This window comes from Oncorhynchus kisutch, linkage group LG20, assembly GCF_002021735.2.
Source record: "Oncorhynchus kisutch isolate 150728-3 linkage group LG20, Okis_V2, whole genome shotgun sequence".
Lineage (NCBI taxonomy): Eukaryota > Metazoa > Chordata > Actinopteri > Salmoniformes > Salmonidae > Oncorhynchus > Oncorhynchus kisutch.
In genome coordinates, this window is record NC_034193.2 from 20,423,332 (window position 1) to 20,450,241 (window position 26,910).

The 26,910-nt window shown below is 39.3% G+C and overlaps 1 protein-coding gene and 1 long non-coding RNA gene across 2 annotated transcripts; one reads left to right on the plus strand and one right to left on the minus strand.

Moving 5' to 3' along the window:
* Positions 1-1,807: 1,807 nt before the first annotated feature.
* On the minus strand, positions 1,808-22,363 carry LOC109865923 (uncharacterized). Its single transcript, XR_002251640.2, has 3 exons — positions 22,175-22,363; positions 2,440-2,570; positions 1,808-2,327 (listed from the first exon to the last, which is right to left on the minus strand). It is a non-coding gene; the product is annotated as an uncharacterized LOC109865923 (long non-coding RNA).
* Positions 14,094-19,663, plus strand: LOC109865922 (homeobox protein Dlx4b-like). Its single transcript, XM_020454434.2, has 3 exons — positions 14,094-14,714; positions 15,983-16,176; positions 18,951-19,663. The coding sequence occupies exons 1-3, from the start codon at positions 14,402-14,404 to the stop codon at positions 19,197-19,199; spliced, it is 756 nt and encodes a 251-aa protein (XP_020310023.1). The 5' UTR covers positions 14,094-14,401; the 3' UTR covers positions 19,200-19,663.
* Positions 22,364-26,910: the final 4,547 nt, after the last annotated feature.

Genomic DNA, 26,910 nt, shown 5'->3' on the forward strand with positions numbered 1-26,910 from the left:
TTCATCTATGTGGGGAATATTTGATATTATAAAGTACACAAACACATATGCGCATATAATATAGAGATATTGAGCCATAACAACTATCAGAATTTCAATATTTGCTCTGTAGTAGATAATTAAGATGATTAGAACATTTTTGTAGTGTTTTTCTGGTAGTGCAAGACAGCAGATATCATTCCACCTGTTATTATAGTTTTATTCACCATGGTTATATAACACAGTAGACACGATTGTATCGTGGTTTATCATTTATGTTGACCAAAGTGACATTTGGTTCTTGAGTTCACAGTAACTTACCTTCCTGTTGCTTATCACACATACCATATAAGTGACAATGACATGACTACCATGCAGAAACCCTTTTGATATCAGTTTGACACGTTTCCTTGTCTCCTCGCCGGGCAACGATGTGTGTTATTCAATAGGCAGTAAGGACAGGCCGTGTGCTGTGGAGACTATTGTGTGGAACTTAACACTTGACGTAGTTGGGGCTTCTTGTCAGCAGCGGAACTTGATCCTGTTGGTTTGTTCCCAGTGAAGAGCTAAAATTAAGCAATAAGGCCCGAGGAGGTGTGGTATATGGCCAATATACCACAGCTATGGGCTGTTCTTGGATACAGCCCTAAGCTGTGGTACACTATATATACAAAACTATGTGGACACCTCTTCAAATTAGTGGATTCAGCTATTTCAACCATACCCATTGCTGACAGTTGTATAAAATAGAGCACACCGCCATGCAATCTCCATAGACAAACATTGGCAGTAGAATGGCCTTACTGAAGAGCTCGGTGACTTTCAATGTGGCACCGTCATAGGATGCCACCTTTCCAACAAGTCAGTTCGTCAAATTCTGTCCTGCTTTAGCTGCACCGGTCAACTGTAAGTGCTGCTATTGTGAAGTGGAAATGTCTAGGAGCAACAACGGCTCAGCCGCAATGTGGTAGGCTAACACAAGCTCACAGAACGGGACCGGCGAGTGCTGAAGCGCGTCTGACCTCAGTTGCAACACTCACTACCGAGTTCCAAACTGCCTCTGGAAGCAACGTCAGCACAAGAACTGTTCGTCGGGAGCTTCATGAAATGGGTTTCCATGGCCGAGCAGCCGCACACAAGCCATGCGCAATGCCAAGTGTTGGCTGGAGTAGTGTAAAGCTATTGGACTCTGGAGCAGTGGAAATGGGTTTGGCAAATGCCAGGAGAATGCTACCTGTCCGAATGCATAGTGGAGGAGGAATAATGGACTGGGGCTGTTTTTCATGGTTTGGGCTAGGCCCCTTATTTCTAGTGAAGGGAAATCTTAACGCTACACCATACAATGACATTCTAGATGATTCTGTGCTTCCAACAGTTTGGGGAAGGCCTTTTCCTGTTTCAGCATGAAAATGCCCCTGTGCACAAAGCGAGGTCCATACAGAAATGGTTTGTCGAGATCGGTGTGGAAGAACTTGACTGGCCTCAAACTCCATCGAACACCTATGGGATGAATTGGAAAGCCGAATGTGAGCCAGGCCTAATCGCCCAACATCAGTGCCTGACCTCACTACTGCTCTTATGGCTGGATTTCAAGCAAGTCCCTGCAGCAATGTTCCAACATCTAGTGGAAAGCCTTCCCAGAAGAGTGGAGGCTGTTATAGCAGCAAAGGGGGGACCAACTCCATATTAATGCCCATGACTTTGGAATGAAATGTTTGACGAGCAGGTGTCCACATACTTTATGTCATTTTGTGGATATTGGCCATATACCACAAACCCCTGAGGTGTCTTATTGCTAGAAACTTGTTACAAATGTAATTAGAACAGTAAACATACATTTTTTGTCATACCCATGGTATACGGTCTGATATACCACAGCTTTCAGCCAATCAGCACTCAGGGTTCGAACCACCCAGTTTATAAAGAGAGGGATTTGACCCTGGGGCAGGCAGTTAGTCTTCATATCACATTGACTCTAAACACACAGATAGTAATACTGCATATAGCTACAGTAAGAAAGATTAAAACATGTAGAAGATCTTAAAGAGTTGTCTTGCTAGGCCACTGCATACATCGGTCTTAAACACAGGAAGTGGGAATTTCCAACGAAACTTGATTTAGCATAATTTCACATACTATAGTTCTGGATGGCTTGATAGAACTTCATGTATTTGAGGAACATACATTTTTTTTCTGGTGCTATCATCCATCCCCATAGTCAGCAGTCCTTGAGATGAGACAGGTTGACTTGTCCTGTCCTTGTCATCCAGACAGATGTCTTCCCCCATCTTCAAAGACCCCATCACCACAGACGCTTAAACCAACACTTATGGAACCCCTACTGTGCCCTGTGGACCACAAAGGGGGGACGGTCACATTACCAGTAGCTAGCTAGGTAACCTCAGAAGGATAATCCCGTGGACCTGGTAAACCGGTCTTAACAGAGCCTACTGTCTTTACCTGGCAACCTCAAGCCGCGCGGTATTGTCCGTTGATTGGGTCTGCACGTGTTCCCTCAGTCCAAAGTCCCCTGGGCCATTCATCGTTCTCCAGCTGGAGTGTGTTCATCTCCGTCTGTTGTCTCAACTGCTCTGTAACGAGGATACAAACAAGGGAGAATGGAAAATGGGGAAAGTTATGAAATACTGAGTGTTTTAGTGTACAGTATGCTCTGCTTGTGCTACCTAATACCAGTAGCTAAATACTGATATACTGATATAAACCGCTATAATGATATATAACGATGAGTTAAAAACGGTCTGTTGTCCTCTTTGTTTGCCTTCTCATTGTCCTGGAGGACTGGGATTCTTCACATGTATCTTGTAGGCTGCGTAGATGCCTCCTCGTTGTCTATAAACAAACAGTTAACAGACATGCCACCCTTCCTGCTGGCGTGACCTCAGCTGAACCACTTTGCAACCTCAGAGTCACAGAGCCTGGATTGATTCTCAGTTTCTCAGACAGACACCCCACTGATCCAAGCCAGACACCCAGGCCACCACCTCTCCTCCTTATATTAAAACATACCAGCCGCCACTGGCACGGGGCTGGATTTAAGATTAACAGTGGAAAAAGTGTTGAGCTGGTGTGTCTGGAATGTGTGTTGGATCTGGAGTTTTGCGAGGAGTGTGAGAAAACAACAGAGTGTTGTAAATACTGAGGGTAGTCCCAGCCCCAGATGTGATGCAGGCATCGAGAGAGATGGCTGCTGCAACCCAATCCAGTGCTAATGGTATCCCAATGGCAGTCCATCACCGCTCTCTCTCGCTTTCCAGCTCTTCCTCCTCTCTGTTTGGATTTACCGAGACAGACTTCTGACGCTCTGATTTATTACTTCTGATTCATAATTTGTCTTGATTTCACCTTTCTTTTGTATATGTGGGGTTTATAAAGGCCCTATGATAACATGAAACAAATGACGTATTCTGAAAAATTCCAATTAATTTGCAATTCTCTGTAGCCTTAATTTACATCAGTTAGGGTATTATCTCCCGGAAACAGGATTATCTATAGTGTCGCTATTCTATAATTAGTTATTTCATTATGGCTATTCAGTAGATTATAGATTTATTAGATTATGTGCATGCGTTTGTATATGCGCTTGTGTATTGTAGATGTTTGGCCTCTGCATGCCATTGTGCCTAACAGAATCCAGAAGGATATTCGGGTAGGCTATAAGCTGCGGGCCTTTACGCAGCCAATCAATTACAAATGTAAGTCCGTCAGTGGGGAGGTGCGTTGCTTAAGCGCTCTCCTCCCTCTGTTTTCTGGAAACAATTACTCCAATGATGAATTCAAAGGTTTGGCCAAAAACCAGACGCACATGTTTTTTTCCCAGTCACGTAGAGCGGTATTCAGCCACTCGTCAGTCAGTTAGGTTTGTAGGCTAATTATAGGTCTATTTCCCCCTCTTTCTCTCGATGCAGGTGCTTGGTCGGGGGTCCTGCTGTTGGTAGCGAGCTCCGAACCGAATCCGTCATGTTGCTGTGCGTATAATTATGCCATGCTAGGTCTATTTGGTCCAGGCCGCATGAGTTAGTCGTTCATGAACAATGGAAGGTTGATTTATTCGACTTCAACAGGTTACATTATTCCTTTTGGTCATAAATCTCAATAATGTAAAGTTTGAATCATTTAATTAATTAATCCTAATATTCATTAATTTATTTTATTAATAATAGCTGGGTACGACTCCCTGATCGAATAAGGCGAAATCATTTTATATATAATTGATTATTTGTATATATATATATATATATATATATATATATATATATACAAACAATCAATTTAATATAGCATATTTCTGAAAGCTAAAATTAGCCTTTGCGTGTTCTGTGTATTTGTTTCTGTCTGGTTATGACTTTGTTTCTTTTTGAGATTATTTTCTGCATTTATTATTTTATCTAATGTTTCGTGTTGTATAAATGTAGATTTGTATATTATGCCTACAAAATAATAACGCTGTATCAAATTAAGGGGCAATAATTGCACTACTGGAACTACAATAAATCCTGAAATTATGTTTACATGTCTTTTCATTTGAACAGACATTTTACCTTAGTTTTAAGTGCACAAAAACTATATGAATATGTGCTTGCGTTCATAATACACAAGTTCTACTGGTTATTACACAAGTTATAGGCTATTATCCCACTGGACACGGAGGTCAATTCAAAGTCTGTTCCACGTTGGTTCAACAGTTCATTGAAATTCCGTGGAAACAACGTTGATTCAACCAGTGTGTACCCAGTGGGATGTATACTTTATAGGAATACTTTTTATTAGTTGACCAATGTTTTCTTAAAACCATATATTTTCTAAAATAAATAAAAAGATTGTTTCCCATAAGCTTGGGCCACTTTTTCTTATTAGCCAAATAATATTCCTTTCAATTGATGTGTCCAATGAGTCATACTGTAGGTTGTAGTAACATGATATGAGTATGTTAAGTGTTACTTATAAATGGCTTAGGACTTTGAATGGCTCTGTAAGAGAGAAAGAACAATGCACACCAGAGAGATTCATTGTTCACAGCCCTCAAACAGCCTCAGAGGAAGGACCTTAGAGATAGATAGAGGATTCTAAGGCCCAAAAGCCAGTTTTTGCATGGGCAGCGCCATTGGAGACTTTCACCATTTTGAAGTAGTTAACTTGGTGTGACTTCCTATGGGTTAAGGAAGGATGACATAATAAAAAATAAATAAAATTTTATTTTCACACACACTGGAAAGGCGTAGTGAAATGTGTTGTTTTTGTGCCTTGCTCAAGGACACATCAACACATTTTTCACCATGTCGGCTCACGTATTCAAACCAGCGACATTTCGCTTACTGGCCCAATGCTCTAAATGCTAGGCTACCTGCCAACCAACCAGGTAATCAGGAGGCATCAGCCAATGAAAACATTCCACAACTGCAGGTGGCAGTAAATCGCCAACCTTGGCTTTATAACTGTTCAGACAACTCACTATGGGTAACAGTATGCACCCTTTCAGTTTGTTTATTAACTCATTGAAGTAGTAGAAGAAGAAAACGGACTACTTAAAAAATGGAGATGGTCTTAATGGCGCTGCCCATGCTCTCAGAGACACCATAATAGGACATATACATACACATGTCTATGGGAAGGACCCGTCAGAAACAACATGGCTGCACTGCTGGAATGACAGTGATGGGCTAAGCACACAGACATTAGTGTTGTTCTCAGTCAAGTGGTGCCAGAAGGAGAGATTATGGCATTCATCCTCTGTGGCATTAACTCTTTTTTTGTTTTGTTTTCTTTCCTTGGGCGAGAACATGAAAGGAAAATAGCAAATCCACCTGTCTACAGTGGTATGTGCACTGTAACATGTACTGTACAGTATGTCAAATAGTCCAGTTCTGTGATAGACGTTCTGAAATCCCCGCCTCAAGTATAACTACAAAAACACAATATTACCTGTTAAAATAAATCAAACATTTTACATAGATTTTCTATAATTGCAAATGTATTTTGGGTGCCATTTAACCATATGAGAATATACAAAAACTCAAAAGCTTTTATTTTCCACAATTAATTAGCATTTCAACATCATGTGGAAAACGGATACAGGTGACGCGGATAATCTCCATTTTCTTTGTTGCTCTGATCGGATCCCATGCGTCCATGATGTTCTGTCAGGGGCAGTGGAGTGTCAGTCACTCTAACACCAACTAGGCCTCAGTCCTCTAACAGAGCCCTGCTTGTAAAACATGACGTGCCCACGGGGGAGATCAGAGCATTGCATGAGAACGCGCACTTGATTTTGTAAATGGGCACTGCTGTCACTATGTATCAGTGCAGCGTGATGGACGAAACGGACTGACACACACACCCATGCCCGTGCGCACCATGTGGGCTAGGAAGACGCCAGTGAGTCTGGGCCTTGCTCAGGAGTATTGTTATTAAAATGTTCCATTGCGTGTATTAAGACAGCCACAGCGAGGACACGTTCCAGTGCTATGACTGCAGGGCTCGCCTTTGTTCTTCTCCCCTAATGCAGACATAATTACAAGCCTTAAAGAGCGTCTACCTTTCCTTTTCTCTCTCTCACACGTCCGCCCCACACCCTGGCCCTCACCCTGCCAGATTACGACAGACATTCAGATCAGGGTTTAGCCATTGATTGAGCAACTACGTGCCTTATAATCAGCGAGGTACATGTCCATAGGCCTTTATTTTCTGTTTCTGTTCATTGGGCCTATTGATTCATTCATGTGTCAAGCTGTCAGTTTCATGTGCAGGAGTTCCATATTGGTTGTTCTCCTGTTTAGAGAATCCAGAGTCTAGGAGTAACACATAGTCTAGGAGTAGCACATAGTCTAGGAGTAGCACATGCTCATCTACCTAATGTGTACTGATCCCACAGTCTATCATTGTCTAGCTATTGTTTTAGTCGCAGGAAAACTCTTGCACTATTTTAATTAACAGATTGAACAGATACTGTAGATAATTTGCCATGTTATTGCTCCATTTTAGTGATGCCACAGGTCATTCTCAGGTCAATTCCCCAAGGTTTCCTATTCGGAGGCCTTGTGTGGAGCTATAGCAGTGCTCGGTAACAAAGCCCCATGAATTTCAGCTTTGCTGTAATTTTTCTGACTTGAATTTTTCTATGATTTAATTTGTGACTTTGTTCAGGCTGTTTGGCTGAAGGCTGTGTCAGAAGGAAAGGAGGAGACAAAATCATTCCAGCCCTACCCCAGTGGTGGTGTACTCTACTCCAAGTAGGCCTAGGGAGGGATAGCACTGGGTAAGACATGGCCTAAATGAATGGGTCGTACACCAGAGTCACACTATATTTTACCAACACCCTTTGTTAACATTTTCACTATAATTAAGTTCAGGTACAGGCCAAATTTAAACTTTTAGTTTTGCTGTAATGAAAAAATATATACACCTCTCATCAACAGGGATTTAAAAAAAAACATTGATGAAGCATGTGTTGTAATTTTAACATTGTAAATCTCTCTCGGACAAGGTGACTTTTGGCAATATATTCGCCTGTTTATCCCCCCAAAAGTATATGCTAATTAGCCACCAATGTGGCTATCATACAGAACTACAGTACACACGCCTGTCACAAGCTTCACGTCAATCACCAGGGCCATGATGATCTGGACGAAACTACAGAATAGAGGCAAAGGTAAGGATATCTGGATTAACCTTCTAATGTTAGCTAAATTTGTTCATGAATAAATGAGCTAATTTTGTTTAATTTGACAATTCTGTGAACTGTCTTGGGCAAGTTTAGAAATGTACACAATACCTGTTATCTAGCTCAGTCGTTCCCAAACTGTGGTGCGAGGGGTCGGCAGGGGGGCCTTGGGGAACTCAGTCCGGCTTTAAACTCGCTCTTGAAAGTTGTAATAGTAGAATGCACAAGGTGCAATTTCGGAATTGGGTAGTGCATCGTCAGTTCATTGCATACCTTAAAGAGCTATTTATAACTTGTCAGAAATGTCTAGATCAACTAGCCCATGTCAGCTAACGTTTTTTTATTTTATTTTTGCCCATAGATATTGTTGTCATTTTTTAGTCACTCAAATATCACATGAATACACATTAGACATGGCAATATGTATAGAATTGCAAGAAAATGTACTTTAAAACTGCAACATTTCCTTTGTACTCGATGACAAAATGTGTTGAACTGCAAGATATAAGCTTTAAACCTGAAAGAAAAACTGAACAATTTGTGTCATGAACAGTGCTTGACCCCCTAGAATTAGGGGTTAAATGAATTGGTATTCACACATTTGTTTTTGAGGTAGAATTGCTGTCATGTTATTGATTCCACATTACAAACCTTATTTGCTCCTTCTCTCTTCCAGTGTGCCGAGTCTTATCACCTCTCAACTAGGTAAGCTGTTTCAACCTGGAACACTATTCTCCTGCTTTGGTCTGTTTCAGTCATTGCAAGAAGTCCTGAAGATCAGAAGAGTGTGAAGGGTTTTGTCCCAGTCCAGCTCTAACACATGACTTAAAGAATCAACTTAATGAATCACAATGATAGGCTATGATTTGTTATCAGGTATGAGATGGGCTGGAACAAAAGCTTAAACACACTCCTGACATTCAGATCTGGATCTAGGGGAGTATTAGATTGTATTGACATACAATGCATGCTCCACTCTCAAGTTGAAATTGAACTTGTTCAAGGTGGCGGCTGCTAAGAAGAAGGGAGCAACAGGCCAGAAGACTGCAGCCAAGGCAGCACTGGTCCACACCTTCCCTGTCTGTCGGGTCAGTGAGTAGTATTGATTGGCACTGTATGTGCCTTTAGACTATTGTACTGGCCTGTGTGGTACAGTCTTTCATATGTGTAGTAGTTTGTCACATTGTATTGCTTAGCGTATTCATTGTGTCAACTTTAAATGTAATCTAAGCCACAGGTTGATCATGTCCTCCATTGACCTTTATAGATGCAGACCCCAAAAATATTCAAGCAGCATTTTGAGAGCAAGCATCCCAAGTCTCCAATGGTCGTTTTACTGGTTGATGTGCAGGCCTACAGCTGCGGTAAGACTCATTCGCACACAGTATAGTGTAAACCACCATGCTGTCAGCAAAATGCTGTCCTCACTGTTTAAATTGTATTGTGTATGTGTCAATGCTCTGATCACTCATCGTCTTTGATGTTGTGATTCACAGACACACGATGACCACGATTTTAATGCTGCAACTGAGACGGAATGACATCGAGGGACACACGCTGAGACCCTGAGTATGACTGGACATGGGAGGGCCAGATATTTATGACAATGATCTCAAATGGGTGCAGAAGCACACCAGAACCCTATTTTATGTTTATGTTATGGCCAACCACCCCTTTAGCTACCCCTTATTCCACACCAGGGGCGCAACTTTCACTGAGAGCAGGCATATTTCCTTCAGTTGTTCTTCTCCTGATTTGATAACATCTAGACTCAGTTACACGCTTCTAAGTGTTGTGGTGTGCTGTTTTTGCTACCTTTTTTTCCACCTGTGTAGTGCTGTCCTCCTGCTTATTCTGGGGTTCAGACTGTATGCAGCGGTAAATGTGCTGCTTATAATTGGCAGCAGCAACATGGACCTAAATTGACAAGAAGGGTGTTGATATAGCTGGATATAGGCATGGCATCCTTGTTTAAAATCTGCTAAGTGTGCATTTCTGTTTCTCATTCTTCTGGAGTTGACCCAGTATTTTGTATTAAACCTACCTTAACACATCCAGTTGATTGTCCACTTGTAACTCACACAACAAAAATCAAGATATGCTGTTTTACATGTGTTATTTGTGCTGGTCTAATTCATGTCATGGAAAAGTAGAAGAATCTGTGCTCTCTTAGATAGTCGGCTAATAATAGTTAATATGACGCTCTTCGATGTCCCAGGTTTGTGGCATTGACAAAGAAATAGTTTCATCTTTACTTCACGTCAGATGTTTATATGTTAATGTATATTAGATTTGAAAATAAAAGAGAGCCGCACACTCTAGGAGATCAGATGCAAAAATGTCATTACCAAGGTTTCGACAGCCAAGCTGTCTTCATCAGGGTATATCATCTTCATCGGGGTATTAGATTTAAAATATTTATTTAAAACAATGCAATTGTTGGAGTTCATGTGTTTGATGTGATTGATGGATGACGAGGTTCATTCTTGTCAAATAAATATTCTTATTAATTTATGAATAAGGAGACATTCTTCAATGAGTTCATCTCTGGCTTTGAATCTGCAGCAGAACAAGTTGCTGATTAAATTGGTTTAATACAGCAATGCATTCTGACACCATGAATTGAAATAGATTTCACCTCTTTCCTATAGTTGGCAGAAATGGTATAGGATTAAATATTAGACCTCCACTAGCTGAAGGAGAAGAGAATCTGATCAAATAAGGGCATGTTGCTAATATCATCTATGTAGGTAGCTAGTTAGCTAGCTAGCTTCTTTGCAGAAAACTAGACTATTCATTGAAAATATCTGACTGATACAGGTATTCTGTACAAGACATAAAACCAAATAGATAAATAAGCCAACAAATACGAGTTCAATTAAATTAAATATGGAACAGTACATTAAAATGTTTAAAATATATTTCGTTTTGGATCAAGGCAACTAGTAGCTAGCTAGCTGACAGCAAATGTGTCATGTGGGAGCTTGCAAGGATTTGTAGTCTTGCATGATGTCTACTTTGATGCTAATTAGCATTTTCGAGGTTGAGAGCAAATAGAGCTGACTATATTGATAAAGTTCACCTTGCCCGGGAAAGCCTACACAAAACACAGACCTTGTTTGAAGTGGTTCTAAAATTACCTATAGGAAAAATGAATGGTGACAAAAGGATTGGAACCATCTCCATGTTTGACTGCTAGACTGTATGAGTATGACAACAACACTGTGGTACTCTATTAGTCTATGTCATGTTTGGTAATATGTTAGATATGTTGTGTATGTTTGTTATAGCAATGTTGAGATCACACAAAAATGTTGACCGACAGAAATCATTATTTTATTCCTTAATATAGTATTGGGGCCAAGCAAAGAAAAAATACAACAAATCATGTATGTCTACTTAGATCATTATTTTATTTTTTAATTGCGTGACAATAGGCTACTTAATAAAGAATCTGGACATTTTGAGAATAAAGTAGAAAAGTTATATAGAGAAAGTCAGAATTTCCCAAATAAAGTCAAAATTGTGAGAATAAAGTCGGTTATATTTCAAGATTCAAGTAGGAAATGTTGGTTAATTGCTTGCATCCCTGGCTGCATTATATGACCTGGCTCTAGTAAGAAGGAAATCTTTGCTCTTTTAACACAAAATAACCATATTATTATAAGTATTAGGATGAAGATGTTATGCTACAGATTGGGTCTTTTCAGGAGGGACCACACAGACTTGGATGACGTTTTGGCGTTTGTGCAAAGTGAAATCAACACTAAAGTACGAAATACATATTAGGAACTTAATAATTCCTACTCTTCAGACCTCACCCCTCCCCTAGTCAAGTATCAGACCTGCGCTAGTCAAGTATCACTACTCCTTTTCAACCATCACCCCTCCCTTAGTCAAGTACAACATTGTAATGGGGTTAGCCCAGATCCAGGAAGTGAAGTGGTTGTGTTTACATGTGGCGAGTTGAGTGCCAATGACATCCATATTAACTAACAACAGTGTCATTGAAATGAATGTAATCATAGCTAATTATGACGATGACCATTCATAATTGCCAGCTACATTTTCCCAGTCTTGTACCTCCACATGTTGTTGTTATTGTTGTTGTCGGCTCTTATGTTGTTATTGTTGTTGTCGGCTCTTAGCATGCATTTCGGCCAATGGAGAAGCTCATTATTGTGAATAAATTAGTGCAAGGGTGGGCGGTGAGAAGGATAACTGACGCTTGATGAGAGCAGGCATGATAACTGACCACCAGAAGTGAGGAGGTTTGAAGAGGAGTGGTGACGCTTGACTAGTGCAGGATAATGCTTGACTAAGTGAGGGGGTGAGGTCTGAAGGAAAGGAATGACCGAATCCTAACATGTATCCCGTACATCTCTGCACTGTGCTCCGTACTGATTTCAGCTGTCGCATGGCATTATGGATGAGAAAAATATCCTGCTGTACGCTACTAAAAATCTAAAAAGTTTTTGACTTTATTCTCGAAATATTATTTCTACTTCATTCTCGGAATTGAATTTCGATTTTATTCTGGAAATATTGCGACTTTCTACTTGAAATGTAGTAACTTTCGAAATTTAATTTTGACTTTATTTTCAGAAATGAATAAAGGAGACACCCTTTATTTTGGAAGTATTTAGAGTTTTTGAAATACTACAGTGCAAAACAAATAAAAAAAGTCGAAGTACCACACAGCACGTTTTTTTCCCTTCTCTTCACCTGGCACTTAAAGGCTACTCTTCCATACCAATAACTTATGAAAGTAATTCCATAAGAATGTCAACATTATACAAAATAACCTATAAGCTTCTTTCCAATGGATTTCAGTGTTGGCTCAGTAAAGGGTAGGATAATCTTGGCACTTGATAAAAGGGTGCAAAACGTATCCTTAATGACACGCGTTGCCTCTCATTAACAGCGTTAACAACGGTTAACAGTGGTTAGCAGCGAGTGGGCCTTTACCTTGTAGGCAACATAGGCCTACTGAGCCAAACTGTCAAGTTGCGAGTTTTGCTGTGAGAGATGACAGAGGGACGTTCTGGGATATTTTATTCTTCCGCCATCATGATGCTATCATGCTGACAACATTATGAATAGGAGGACAAAACATAGCCTATAGGTAAATCTAGCCTATGGATAGTAGGTAACTAGGCGATTTTCAATGTCACCTTGATGTGCATGAAATGCTTTGCTAATACATAAGTTGGTTTTCAAACTTTAACTGGCGCCACGGTGAGAATTCCAGCGGACTGACATATTCAAAGAGCTGTCAAACTGCTGAGATGGGATTAAGAAGATGGTTTGCCTAGGGGGCAGGTAAATTCACCAGGATCAGATATTTATATCGTTCATTCGATTGAGTTTGAATTGGTCGTTCTTATTGGAATTATATCCTTTAAAAAAAACAGGTATTGGCCTCTTAGGATAACATTTCCATGACTGAATATTATAGTTATAACGTTTATTATTAGGGGTTATTTATAGCCAACTGTTGGTTATAATTTCGTAAAATACAGGATAACGAACCATACCGTGAAATATGGTTGATAACGCATGTGCCATTTTATATTATTAAGATCAACAATGCACCTGCCATGTTTTCATTAACATGTTATAACTGTCTATACTTTTTTTTAAATAGCCCATGGTTTAGGTTTATAATTTGACTGCCAGAAAGATTTTTTTAATTTAATGTCTATAGCCTACATGGAAAATGCCAATTCCCATTGCAGGCCTGTAATGTCAAAATAAAAAACCCAAATAGCCTATATCTGCATCTACTCGAATGAGAGTAAAATATAAATATCCCTAGGCCTATACTACTCGTTGTTTTTGGTGTTTTTGGTGTTGCAGTTTGCGGGCTTTACGCCTATTGGCAACAAGTGACCCCTCAAACCCAAAATCCCTGCTTGTCTCAGGGCCCGCATGCACCAACTTCATTAGGTGTCCATTTTCAATTATACTTCTAAAACTTTGTGCTGTTTATGCATTGAACAGTTTTGGAAGCCTAATCTAAACCAATCGTATACCAAAGATTGGCTAATTACACATAATTTTACATAGGAGGTCACCTAATTGATTTGCAAAACATATATTATTGCAAACCATTTTTCATTAAAACTATGCGATTAATGAATAGCATTTCCACTTTGAGTTTACATGGGAACGAACGGACCTTTTACGGTAAAAATGGTTCTAAATGCCAATTAGGCTATATTTAAATAATTCATTAAATATAATTCTGAACTTTCTGTTTAAAATAAGTTGTTTATTATGTTATGTAAATCAAGCCACGCACAGTGCATAAAATATTGTTTATCAAATCGTTTAAGTGACATTACATCCGTAGCTGAAGGAGTGCATTCAAAAACATATGTTAATGAACTTAATGAATTTTTCCCGCATGCTCGAGTGACATCGTAGGTGCTCCAGACCAATCAGAGCGCGCGCTGATGGAAGGTAGTGGGTTTGAGGCACACCGGGTCTACATGCAGGAGGTGTCTGGAGAATATTGTGAGGTGTAACCTACAAATGATGTGAAGAAGGATTGCCTTTTATTTCGTTTTTATTTCGTTTCACAGAGCCCTGGATATACATTTTCTTCGTTTGGAATATATTTTTAATACAATCAATGTTATTGACTTGATGTTGGATCCAGTTAAACTTTTCTTCGCTATCCGACATTGCTCAATGCATTCCTCTTTAGACCGACGGTTTTATGGACTTCTGTATTAGCTAATGATGTCTATGGGTTTCATGCCTGATCGTTTGAATGCTTCAGATCCCTCCAAATCTGCATTTTTAGAGTTTGGGTACGAGCACCCTGCGCACCAGCAGCATTCCCAAGGAATCTCTCACATCTACCCCGTTAATGGCTTACATTCTGCCGGACATTCTCAACACGGTAGTCCCTTCTCTCCCAGCGCGTCCTCTTATGGCCGCTCCCTGGGCTACGCCTACCCCAGCGCGGTGAACACTCATCCCCCAAGTGCCTACATGCCCTACCAGCACAACAATCACAGTTTGGCGCACTCCAGATTAGAGGAGACAGGTACGTGTAACATCAATATCTGCTTGTTCGTCATAGGCCTATAACATGTTTTGTCTACAACGCCAGTGTGCAAATGCTGCGCGTGCAATTTTCCGGTTAACGGTAAAAGGAGTATGGATTGTATGGAACTGTTCTTTAAAATGTATTGAAATTGTAGGCTGCATATTTTCAGACAATTCTTTGTAGGCTACGGTAGGCCTATAGCCTTCCCCAGATGTAGGTCCTACGTACATTATAAAGCTGTGAGTCTGTACATATTTGAAGTTTACAAAAATGGCAGACTGTCCTAATCAAAGTTGGGTTAAAAGGCAATACATTTAAAAAGCTATTTACAGTCAGTGTTACGGTAATCAAAATGTTTTCGAAATGTAAATGCATTTCAGGCATTTGGGGTTGTCTTTAGGCCTACTACTAATGTTCCATAATGAACACAGATGGTGTCATTAATTTTATTGACCATAATTTTCTGCGGGTTAGCCCGATTATGCATGAGTAGCATAGCTCAGAAACAGACGTCCGTTTTTACTTACATTATTAGTCCAGATTAACAAAACAATTCCCGAAAAAAATAACCCTTTCATCTATGCCCAGCACTATGGGGTTGGTCTTTATTTAACACTTAAAAACCATTTATTCTATGTCAGTGGCCTTTGTAGTTTATATTTGTATTGACTGTATACTGTTAAACGTACTGTTAAACGCTGGCGTTTTCATTAAATAGCCTATCTGACATTTGGGCATGCAGCCAGGATTCCAGGCCGTGAATTTCTGTGTTGATAGAAATTGTGTGCAGCGAATAGGCTTAGACCAAAATATAACAATATATTACATTCAATCTATTCTGAAACCACATAGGTTTCCTGATGTGCAGGTGGGCCTTTATATCTTACCCAGAGATAGGCCTTATCATGAAGTTGTTTGTAAGGCTATAGGCAATGAGTTTGGCTAGGCCTACATTTGAAATTGACCATTTCAGACTAGACTAGCCTATATAAACAAACATCTGAGTCCCTGGGATATAAATATATGTCTTCCTCATTATATGTTTGAAATATAGCCTATATCTAATTTTATGATTATTCGAGTTGGCTTTCTGTCGCAGTCGAAAGGAAGTTCAAGCGTGCGATAACAACTCTCCTGTAAATCGTTTCTTCTGCGCTGATGTAAAGTGTAAAGTTGTAAATCAAAGTGAGTAGGCTACGACAGACTAGGTCCTACTAGGCTACTCTTCAGTGCAGCTAGACTGAAATTTTCTTTTCTATCCACAGACCATGAGAAGTCTACAGTGATTGAGAATGGGGAAATTCGCCTGAATGGTAAAGGAAAGAAAATACGCAAACCTCGGACCATCTACTCCAGTCTGCAGCTACAGGCGCTCCACCAGAGGTTTCAGCAGACACAATACCTGGCTTTACCCGAGCGCGCGGATTTGGCGGCAAAATTAGGGCTGACCCAAACACAGGTGGGCTAAATTAAACGCCGTAGTCAACATCAAGAGTAGGACATTTGCTTTTAAAACGATATCTTATTTCAGTAGGCTAATTACCAAATTAGAATCAATTTGTTTTGCAGTGTTTTATTTCCAGGCCATCCTTACCTTCAGGCCTTGTGTTTTTATTTATTATTTATTTAACCTTTATTTAATATGGAAAGTCAGTTAAGAACAAATTCTTATTTACAATAACAGCCTGCCAAAAGGCAAAAGACCTCCTGCGGGGACGGGGGCTGGGATAAAAAACAAAAAACAAAAAAACATAAATATAGGACAAAACACACATCACGACAAGAGCGACAACACAATACTACATAAAGATATAGCATGGTAGCAACACAACATGGTAGCAGCACAAAACATGGTACAAACGTTATTGGGCACAGACAACAGCACAATGGGCAAGAAGGTAGAGACAACAATACATCACGCAAAGCAGCCACAGCTGTCAGTAAGAGTGTCCATGATTGAGTCTTTGAATGAAGAGATAAAACTGTCCCGTTTGAGTGTTTGTTGCAGCTCGTTCCAGTCGCTAGCTGCAGCGAACTGAAAAGAGGAGCGACCCAGGGATATGTGTGCTTTGGGGACCTTTAACAGAATGTGACTGGCAGAACGGGTGTTGTATGTTGAGGATGAGAACTGCAGTAGATATCTCAGATAGGGGGGAGTGAGGCCTAAGAGGGTTTTATAAATAAGCATAAACCAGTGAGTCTTGCGACGGGTATACAGAGATGACAAGTTTACAGAGGAGTATAGAGTGCAGTGATGTGTCCTATAAGGAGCATTGGTGACAAATCTGATGGCCGAATGGCAAAGAACATCTAGCCCCTCGAGAGCACCCTTACCTGCTGATCTATAAATTATGGCTTCAGCCTAATCTTCATTTTATTAAGTAGGCCTAACAAACCAAATGGTTTTTAACAATTAAAGTGCAGTGCCGACAAGCTATAGGTACCAAACACCTTGTAAATAGTTTTTAAATAAAACATGTATTTGTTTAACTTTTTCCTTATTAATTTCAATCTTGGAATATCCATTGTTCAAATTTGCTTCAAATAAAATCAAAGATCTAAAACCCTCACATACTTTAACTATGCTGCGAGGCTAGACTATACGTACATTTGTGCACATATTCAATTAATATCCTTGTTGACAGAAGTGACAGAGAATGAAATATTATGCAAAGCTGTCTAAAATCATAATGACAAAATGTTTTAGAAATGTTGACATTAAACCTTACAGACAGGTTAACGTTTGAAAATGTAACACTAATACTTCCACAAGTTCATGTTTGTGGTTGATTGAAGGAAAACACAAAACAACCTTTCCCCTTGGTTGAATGGGGATGGGGGTTAAGATGGATCACGGATCCGTGGGTATTATTGCGGCTTTCTCCACTGCAAGACCAAATTAAACGGCTAATTGGAGAGCTTTGCTGCGTCAATCTCTTAATGCAGCTTTATTCTCTACACATATTCCTAGTCTTATATTACCATTGTGGCTAAAACCTTCCATGAGAGCTGTCTGTGGCTTTTAGCAAATATAACTCAAATTGCAATATTGCGTCTACAAATTGGTCTCATAGAGTATCAGCACGACATAAATACATTTTGCCACTCTAAAGTATAGGCCTGTGTGTTGCCTTTCTAAACAACAGTGTCTCGCAATGTTTTTCTACAATTACCACCAATATTTTCTTTAAACTAATGTTAAAACACACTTACATACATTTCCGCAGAAATGCATATACAGTAGTACAATGAGGGCAGTGGGCACATACACACACGGACATTTGTTGGCATTATTCATTTATGTCAGGTGAAATTATGACATCTAAGGAGGAAGTCATGGCAACCATTTCCCTTGGATCGGTAAACATAATGGAAGGCACATAAAACAGGTGGTGAGCATAATGTTTTCCGTCCAACATCTCACCATGCACATCTGTCTCTTATGGAATCAATCTTCAAGCCTTAAAACATTGTTTTGCTCAATATATTTTATAGGCCAATCTTCTCTTCCAGATCTAAATCAATAGCGTTTATATGTAAAAAATAATAATAAAAAGATAGGCAATCCCAGGTTGGCTGAATTAAGCTGCCATTCAAAATCTCTGAAACACACCATCCTATCTGGGTCTGATTTGGATTTGTGTCCTGTTGCCATGTTTGCGAATGGTTTGACCACCTCGGGCTCTGTGGCTTTTTATTCATATTTTATACCGTCGTAAAATCGATCAAAATTGCATGTTGTTCTGACTCAGCACAATAAATAGAAATGCAACTGACGTCCCTCCGTTTTACAGTGCTATATTAAAGCTCTTCAGTGGCTTTTTTAAATTTACTATATTTTTAGCATGCGATTGTTGTTGTCAGACTCATCCATCATTGGCCTCATAAAATGTTGAACAATGGGGGTGCTGGCATTTAATGAACTAGTGAAGTGTCGCTCATCCATTTAGCTGAATTGCAAAATGTGTTTAAATTATAAGACGTTTCAAGAACGAATGCCATTTTGAAACCGGGCCATTTTCCTTTCAAGTTATTATGGCCCAAATGTCAATGTAATTTCGAAGTGATAAAATGTGAATATAAATATATAAATATATAAGTGCCCTTCAAATGAAAATACTTTCTATTGTGAAGAGAATTGTTTAATGATTGCGGTGGTGGTGGCAGTGGAGTGTGATAGCGTAGGCTGTAAAGTGCGTCTTCGCCCTCATATTTTATTTTTTCTCATTTTAGGTGAAAATATGGTTTCAAAACAAGCGCTCGAAATATAAGAAAATAATGAAGCACGGCAGCGGACCGGAGGGTGAACATCTCCACAGTACGTCATCTATCTCTCCCTGTTCACCCGGCATGCCCCAACTTTGGGAGGTGTCAATGGCAAACAAAGGGACCCCTATGCACCCCAACAATTACATGAACAATTTTGGTCACTGGTACCCAAACCATCACCAGGATCCTATGTGCAGACCTCAAATGTTATGAGCGAACCATCTTAACACATTGCGCGGTGCTGTAAAACACCACACACACAACCATTTGGAACATTTTAAAGGCCTAAAGGCCTATAGGCTGCCTACACCCAAACGCAAACGTGTTTCGTCTATCAAGTTTGAATTGTGTGTATACGTGTGTTAAATTTCTTTTATTGCAGTGTATGTTTTTGGATGAAGATTTGTTATGTAGGCCTATGGTTATTTCGTATGTGTCCACTTTACGCACTGTTCTTTAGATTGGAACGGTTTTGGTGAGAATTGTGCTGGCAGGTGGAAACATGCGTATGATTTGATTCCAGCAGGGTACATGCACCTGAATATGTGTGTCGACTGGTTATGACCGTTTTATTGATGTGATTAACAGGAGTGCCCCAGTCCACGTTTGGATCGCTAGTCTCAGCAATTATGAACTCATTATGCATAATAAATGTCCTATTTGTTTGATAAAAACTGTATTGATTCACCGCGTCAATTTTTCTGAAGGTGTCAATAGTTTTTGATCATTTTAAAGTGCTTTGTGTGACATATATAGCCTGTTTGCAATACACCTCAAATTAAATGATGTATGGTGAAAATCTTATAATGCAAACCTATGAAAATATGTAATTTAGTCAAATGCACGAGTATAATCACTACGATATTACAGTCATTATAAAACCGCAGGCCAAGGTGGAGTAATAGCATACTAATACTAAATAGTTTAATTCTGCGGTGACATTGTCTTGGCAACGCCGTGACCAGGAGTTGAACTGAGGTTGCTGTGGTCACAAAGCAAAGTACTAACCACTATACGATCACCGGGAGCTACCAGGGCTGGTAAGTCTGCAGGAGATAGTGGGCTTTTAACTCCAGCCTGCAGTGACGTGGACAAGCATGTAAATAATCATGTAAATAAGCAGCTGTTCGAGTCAAGTTGGAATGATTCTGTCTTGATATTCTATCGAAAATCTACTCTTTGCATAGTAGCATATCTTTCTTAACACTATAGAAGCCAAAATGTCTTCATTTGGTAGAGTATTCGAAATACAGTATGATTACACGCGTGGTTAGGCCCATAGGCCTACCCGTCAATAACGATATAAGGGCTAGACTTCTTTCAGATTAGTTACGCCTACAATATTGGAAGTCATATTCAATATTGGAAGCCAAGTTCAGTATAATGTATTATGTTCGATTTTTATTTTATTGACATTATGAATATGACAAGAGCCGTGGCATTGGTCTTTAATCTGAATTGCACATTGACTATCAACAATTCGAATATCAAATTTTCGTTTTTAAACGTCATACATTTATAATTGTGTTTCTTATTAATGTAGATTATGCTTGTTTTGCTTGCACGGAATTTAAAATGCGAGCCCCTCTCGGTACAATTAAGGAGGTCAAAGCTTTACTCTCAGAACTTCTGGATGAGTGTGAAATCGTCAGTGCTTCGTTGAATGGACACACCTATTAAGGTCATTTCGACAGTGCTTGTTGAAGAAAGCTTTCATTCGTGCGGGATAATTACCAGCTATTCAAAGACTACAAAATAGCTCTCCTCGTAAGTGGAAGAAAGGACGAAAGTCCACGACGAGAAATAGGCCTTGTCCTAGAGTGAGGACATGGAACATTTACCACCATTGGTACGAGACAGGTGTTCGGCTATACCAGCAGGACCGTGCTAACATGTCACATTAGATGTTTTCTTAATTGATTATGAATAGTAATTAGCCGACATAGTCATGACACCAGTAAATACAACTTTTCCAATAAGGTGAGGATATTTTCACGTAGCCTACGAGTAAATAGACAATTGAAGCATGTTCATTCAATTACAATGGAGAGGGAATCTTTTTTTGTTTACACCGTGAAATTATAAGAGAACCCTTCCGGTTTTGCAAGGGACATACAAGGATATTAGGTTTTCCTCACTTTTTTCCCCTCACTTTTTGCCCTGTTTGCCTTTTTGTATAACAAAATAAGACGTATTGAGTAGACGGGAGCAGGCATTGCCACATTTCCAACGGAAGTTTCCCCCTCTGCCTCTCTCTGGTTAAATCCAGGAAGAAAACTGTCTTTGTCATAATAAAATGATAAAATAGTGCATCATTCTATCACGAAGCAGTGGCTGATTAATAGTAGTAATAATAGTAGTAGTATTAATGTACTGATGTGTACATTCTGGCGTTTAAACTGTTTAAACATCGGGAACAAGCTATTTATATTGATTCAAACAGTATCCACTGGAGCGAACTGATGTTAATTCAGTATGGTGCAGATTGCGTCGTGGTGAGCTTGATTAATGATATCGAATGCATACGTTTTGGAAGCAAATAAGTATTTTCTTATTTTTCACTCATCACCTCTTGTTTTCAGGGTCTTGTCAAAAATAACGTCAGTTATGTAAAAATCCATCATGAACATTTTAATTTAATTGTAGCATAAAAATGTAAGATTACTGAATTAATAATGGCATTCGGGGTTGTTTTTATTCTAACAATATCATATGGTGGTTGTTTTTCAGCGTTTTTTGTTGTTGTTGATAGGTATAAGATAAAATAACTTGTCGAGTCTCTTTGAATGTGATGTCATTTTGGGGCCAAGGCAACGATGACCTTCTGTGACCTTGTTCAGTTCACAGAACACGGCATACTTGAATCATCCTTTAAAGGTTATATGTAAATTAGCAATATTGCTAAATTATTAATACAACATTTGATTAAATACAAAACGATTTGTTTGCTGAGATTTTTATGAATACGTTTTGAATAACTTTTGTTTTTAGTCTTAAACTTCATTTTCCTTAATTGTAAGATTTTAATTTTAGCACTATTGGAATCCAATGCTTGATTATAGTTCGTTTTGAACAAACAATATGGAAATATAGAAATATAATAACACAGGATGAAACACTGACTTGCTGTTAATTTCCTCAAACTGATACCACCACTGCCTCAGCGATTATTATAGACATAGACTTACCTTACACAGGGGTCTCCCGATGCCATACAGTAGAAAAAGGGGGGGGAAAACAAATAGCCTTATGTTCCCCGTCCTGCAACAAGAGGAAGAGAACTATTGTGTTTCATTTAAATTTCCTCGCCCTGCATTCTTTCTTTATATACACCCCACTTTCCCTTTATCCGTGTGCCCTGGGTAGAAGAAGAGGAGGCAAAGTGTTGCTGAATGAAGTGACGGGGCACCAGACAAAATTATAGGCAATTTCACATCTCAAGATTAGAATAATGGGTGCTCAAATTGGACAGACAGAGTAGGGCCTTTCAAACAGGGCAATTATCAGGCAGATTCAAGGGAGACTCAAAAGACTGTTCATGCGAATGACATTGTAGGTTACAGAAGGGGAAGGGAGAGTGGGAGATGGGTGATGATATGGATAAAATAAGTTATAATGGATCAAAGGCCTGGCTGGCTTATCAGGATCGGAGGTTGCACTGTAAACGCCAATGTGCTGTCATTACTCAAAACGTTTTATGATACTCCTTGCACTTATATCTGAGTACAGTTACATAAACTTTTTTTTAAACTCAAACCATAGTCACTGTGACCCTGTAGGGGGTCCAGATTTGTCTTGTATCAGCTTGAACATGTTAAGTAACGCCCCCCCACCAAGCCACGCCCCCAATATAATTTCCCAGTGTGCCTTGCATTTTTGAGTGAATTGTGAAGTTATCAGCCATGACTGCTTGTGTTAATGACAGAGACATGCAGTACATGGTTGTTGAATTCATTAACTTTCAGTCCTGTGGCCTTCATCAAGTGAGTTCCTAAGCAAATCTTATCATTATAATTCAAGGCCTAGCAAATTTCTGGTAACTTTCCCCAAATTCCTAGATTTTAAAAAACATTCTGGTTGAAGGATTTCCAAGAATCTTCCAACCAGGATTTCTGGAAAACCTGGGAAATATACACAAATTCTGTAACCAGAACTGCAAGTCACATTCTGCTGGTTGGCAAAGTTAATTCCTTTTAGAATCCAGCCAGTTAGGATATCCAACATTTGGAATTTCTATTCACCTGCAACCTGCATTCATAATGGTTGCCAGGATTAGGAACAGTGTGAAGAAACTACCTAAACCATTTAAACTGGAAAAAACATTTCAGTAACGGATACGAAACATCAAAGTAAATGATTGTGTTAGTGTTGTTATTTATCTTTCAGTAGCATAAGATTAATCAATCAATCACTCAATGTACATGAAAAACCAAGATATTAAAACCAAGATATTAAAAACAAGATATTAAAAACAAATCTACCTGCAGTATAGCAAGCTGGAAAAAAGTACATTTGTTAGAGTTGATGTGACTTCTCATTTAGTTTAGTCCTTACCACCATTTTTTTTGAAGTAACAATGACATTTCATTGACTTTGAGTTCAACTTACTACAAGTATTTGAGTTAAAAATGCCTTGGGGTTTACAGTGTGTCTGGTGGATTTTAATTGCAGGATAGCAATGAGAAGGAAAATGGGGATGTTATTACAGTCAATCCCAGTTGCTTCGGCGGCAGCTGAATAGCAAAGCTGCTTTATGGTGATTATTGTTATTAACTTGAGTGATCTGACATCTAGTGTAATTGTGTGCAGCTTCCCGTTTGGAGAGAATGACCAGGTTTGGTTTCATTTGAGGGAATGGTTGACTCCTGGGCACAATGCTACACTTTGGAGGGATTAGATTTATGACACACACGCGCGCGACACACACATCCATCCCATTGGTCACAAACTGGTTGAATAAAAATAATTTCACAAATACACACACACACACACACACACACACACACACACACACACACACACACACACACACACACACACACACACACACACACACACACACACACACACACACACACACACACACACACACACACACACACACACACACACACACACACACACAGAGAGAGAGAGAGACAAACATCAACCTTTGCACATAACAAAAAGTAAAAAATATGATGAAACTCCCATCAATGTCTGTGCTGGCAGCCTCCCAAATAAATGCCACAATCACGGTTGATCAAATCCACCAATAATCACGATCTAACTGGCTTTGGTATCACCACCTTCCATAGCCCTGAGGTCAACTGGGGTTCAGGAGTCCGCAGCTGTCAAGAATGGCTTTCTCATTTCATTTACATTTTCAGCAAAAATTGTGCTGGTGAGTGATTCCAATGCAAGGGGGAGATATCAGGATTTGAATACGTGTGGGCAGCTGCAAACAGTCTTTCCATGGCTACATTTGCCATCCTGACTACATGTCAACCCCTAGTTCAACCCATTCCCTGGAACCCAAGAGACCTCTGTGACACTGTGCTGTTGACTGTTACTGTGCTAGGGGAGGAGAAGAGTTCAGGATCCTTGGCACAATTCCTAATGATGGCTGTTCTGATGTGTTGCCATGCGGTGTCACATTCAAGTTCAACAGTTCACGAGCAGCCAGGGCACTTATACTTGCTCAGGTTTTGAAATTATATAGACACCTTTGTGAAAGCTTCGGCCCACACACACCAGCCCAGAGCCAGAAGCCACCCGGTGCATTTGTCTTCAGCAGAAATAGATCCCCTGACGACATATAAGCAAATAGTGTGTCCATGGGCCACACATGGTGAGGGAGGCACAGAGGGAAGGTCATGTGTGTATATTTGAGATGTCAAAGATAGCAGAAATATATATATATATAGTGTGTGTATCATGTCAGCCATTTTGGATCATGAGACTTACAGTAATAACCTAAAGTAAATTCATGTTACGGTAATTACAAGCAAATATAGTCAGTGATCCTATATGACTTGAAATTGGATGGTAATGACTAAAGTGCTATATGTGGCTTAACTGATTTTGAAAGTGAATAGTTTGTCAAGTGTGTTATGTTGCATAGTGAAATCAATTGAATTTCTGTATTTAAATTATGGCATTTATTCTTATTACAAATTTCAAACAATTGTATTGTGTAAACAACTGTATCGGGGACCCAACATGCAACAGTTAAATAAATATTTTTTATTTATTCTAAGCTTACAGAATTATCAAATCTCTCCCAAGTTGAATTGCTTTGTCTGAACATTCAATATCACATACAAATTCAGTAGGTTCCTATACAATGAACATAACATTGTTATACATCTCAAAACGACAAAACGTAGGGGTTAAGCGCAAGGAAAGTATCACTCAAGCCGATTACTGTAGCCTACCCATGAGAATGGAGAAACGGAGCTTCCCAATGGAAAAAAAACATCGGTCCTAATGTGAGCAAAGCATAGCATGGCAGATAGGTAAAACACTGTACTTTGTAAAGCAATTATCTTCGGAATCTGATTGAAGAAAGCAACGTTCAAAAACCTGTTAATAATCGCTCTATTTTGAATACAGTTCAAGCAAGCCTTGCAATATGCTGCCATTGTCAACACTTACTGCTGAAATTATTGCGTTGGCTTAGATTTAGGTTATATAAAATACATCATTAATTTACATTTACCATAATATCCGAATAGTCAACATATTATGTCCTTCAGATTCCACAGAGTGAATTTGCTGTACTCGTAAATAATTTTTGGGCGCAATGGCGCCCATGCGCGGTTTGTATATCGTATGATTTTAGCAAGATACTTGATAATCTTGAGGTTATGTGGTCAGTGTTAAGGGCATGCGAATTTAAAAAAAATGGAATAGAGACATCAATTATTGTAGCTTGTGATATGAAGTCAAATTCTTATTATGTAAAAGACGATATGTTATATATTGCACAAGTTATGTTATGAAATACCTCTGACACCTCTGACATCTTGCCAATATATTACATGGGTGACAGTTTTATTTAAGAAATGTGATGATTGATGTTGAATTTTGCTTATGAGATAATCAAGTCCTCATCTTTTTTTCTCAAAATGTAATAATTCAAGATGTAATTGGTTTAATTTCCTATAGGTTTGTGCACACACGGACGCAATGCAAACACGCACGCACACGCACACACGCACACACACACACACACACACACACACACACACACACACACACACACACACACACACACACACACACATGCCTTAAATGTACAATGAAGTATACAGTCGTCCTCAAAATGTGTTCAACAGCTCTTGACTGAATCTAGAGATAACACAACTAATGCTTTCCAGAATGACTCCAGCAAATAATGGGTAAAAAATATTTGCCGCATTTTCTATCCTCTGATGCTCTTGTTTTGGGTTTATGAGTGTGTCGGTGTTTGTGTGTGTGTATCCCTGAGGCAACCCCCCCCCCCCCCCCCCCCGCCGTCGGCTGTATTCTTCCCTGTTATCTGGCAAAAGTAACACTAGTCAAATCAAGCGACTCCATCATGTCTGCTTGCCTTTCGCCTCCTACAACCTCTTTGCACGCAGACTAAAAACCAAACCTGGACCCATACTGACTGCATCAAGCTTCAGGGAGGCAGGCAAGCTGTCACACCGACAGATTTAACTCTTTCCGGATGTTGTCCATAAAATATTTGGGGCAACACTCAGCAATGTAGAAAACAATTATATAAATGAAACATTTACGATATATATCAACAAATCTCAGATAAGCAGATAAGCTGCTATGTTTTTCTATTTTGTGTCTGTTAATTATTTTCGACTGGACCAGCGAAATACAGAAGAAACATTATGTATTTATTTATAAGTGATTCAAGTGAGTTAAAACACAAGTTAAAAACACAATA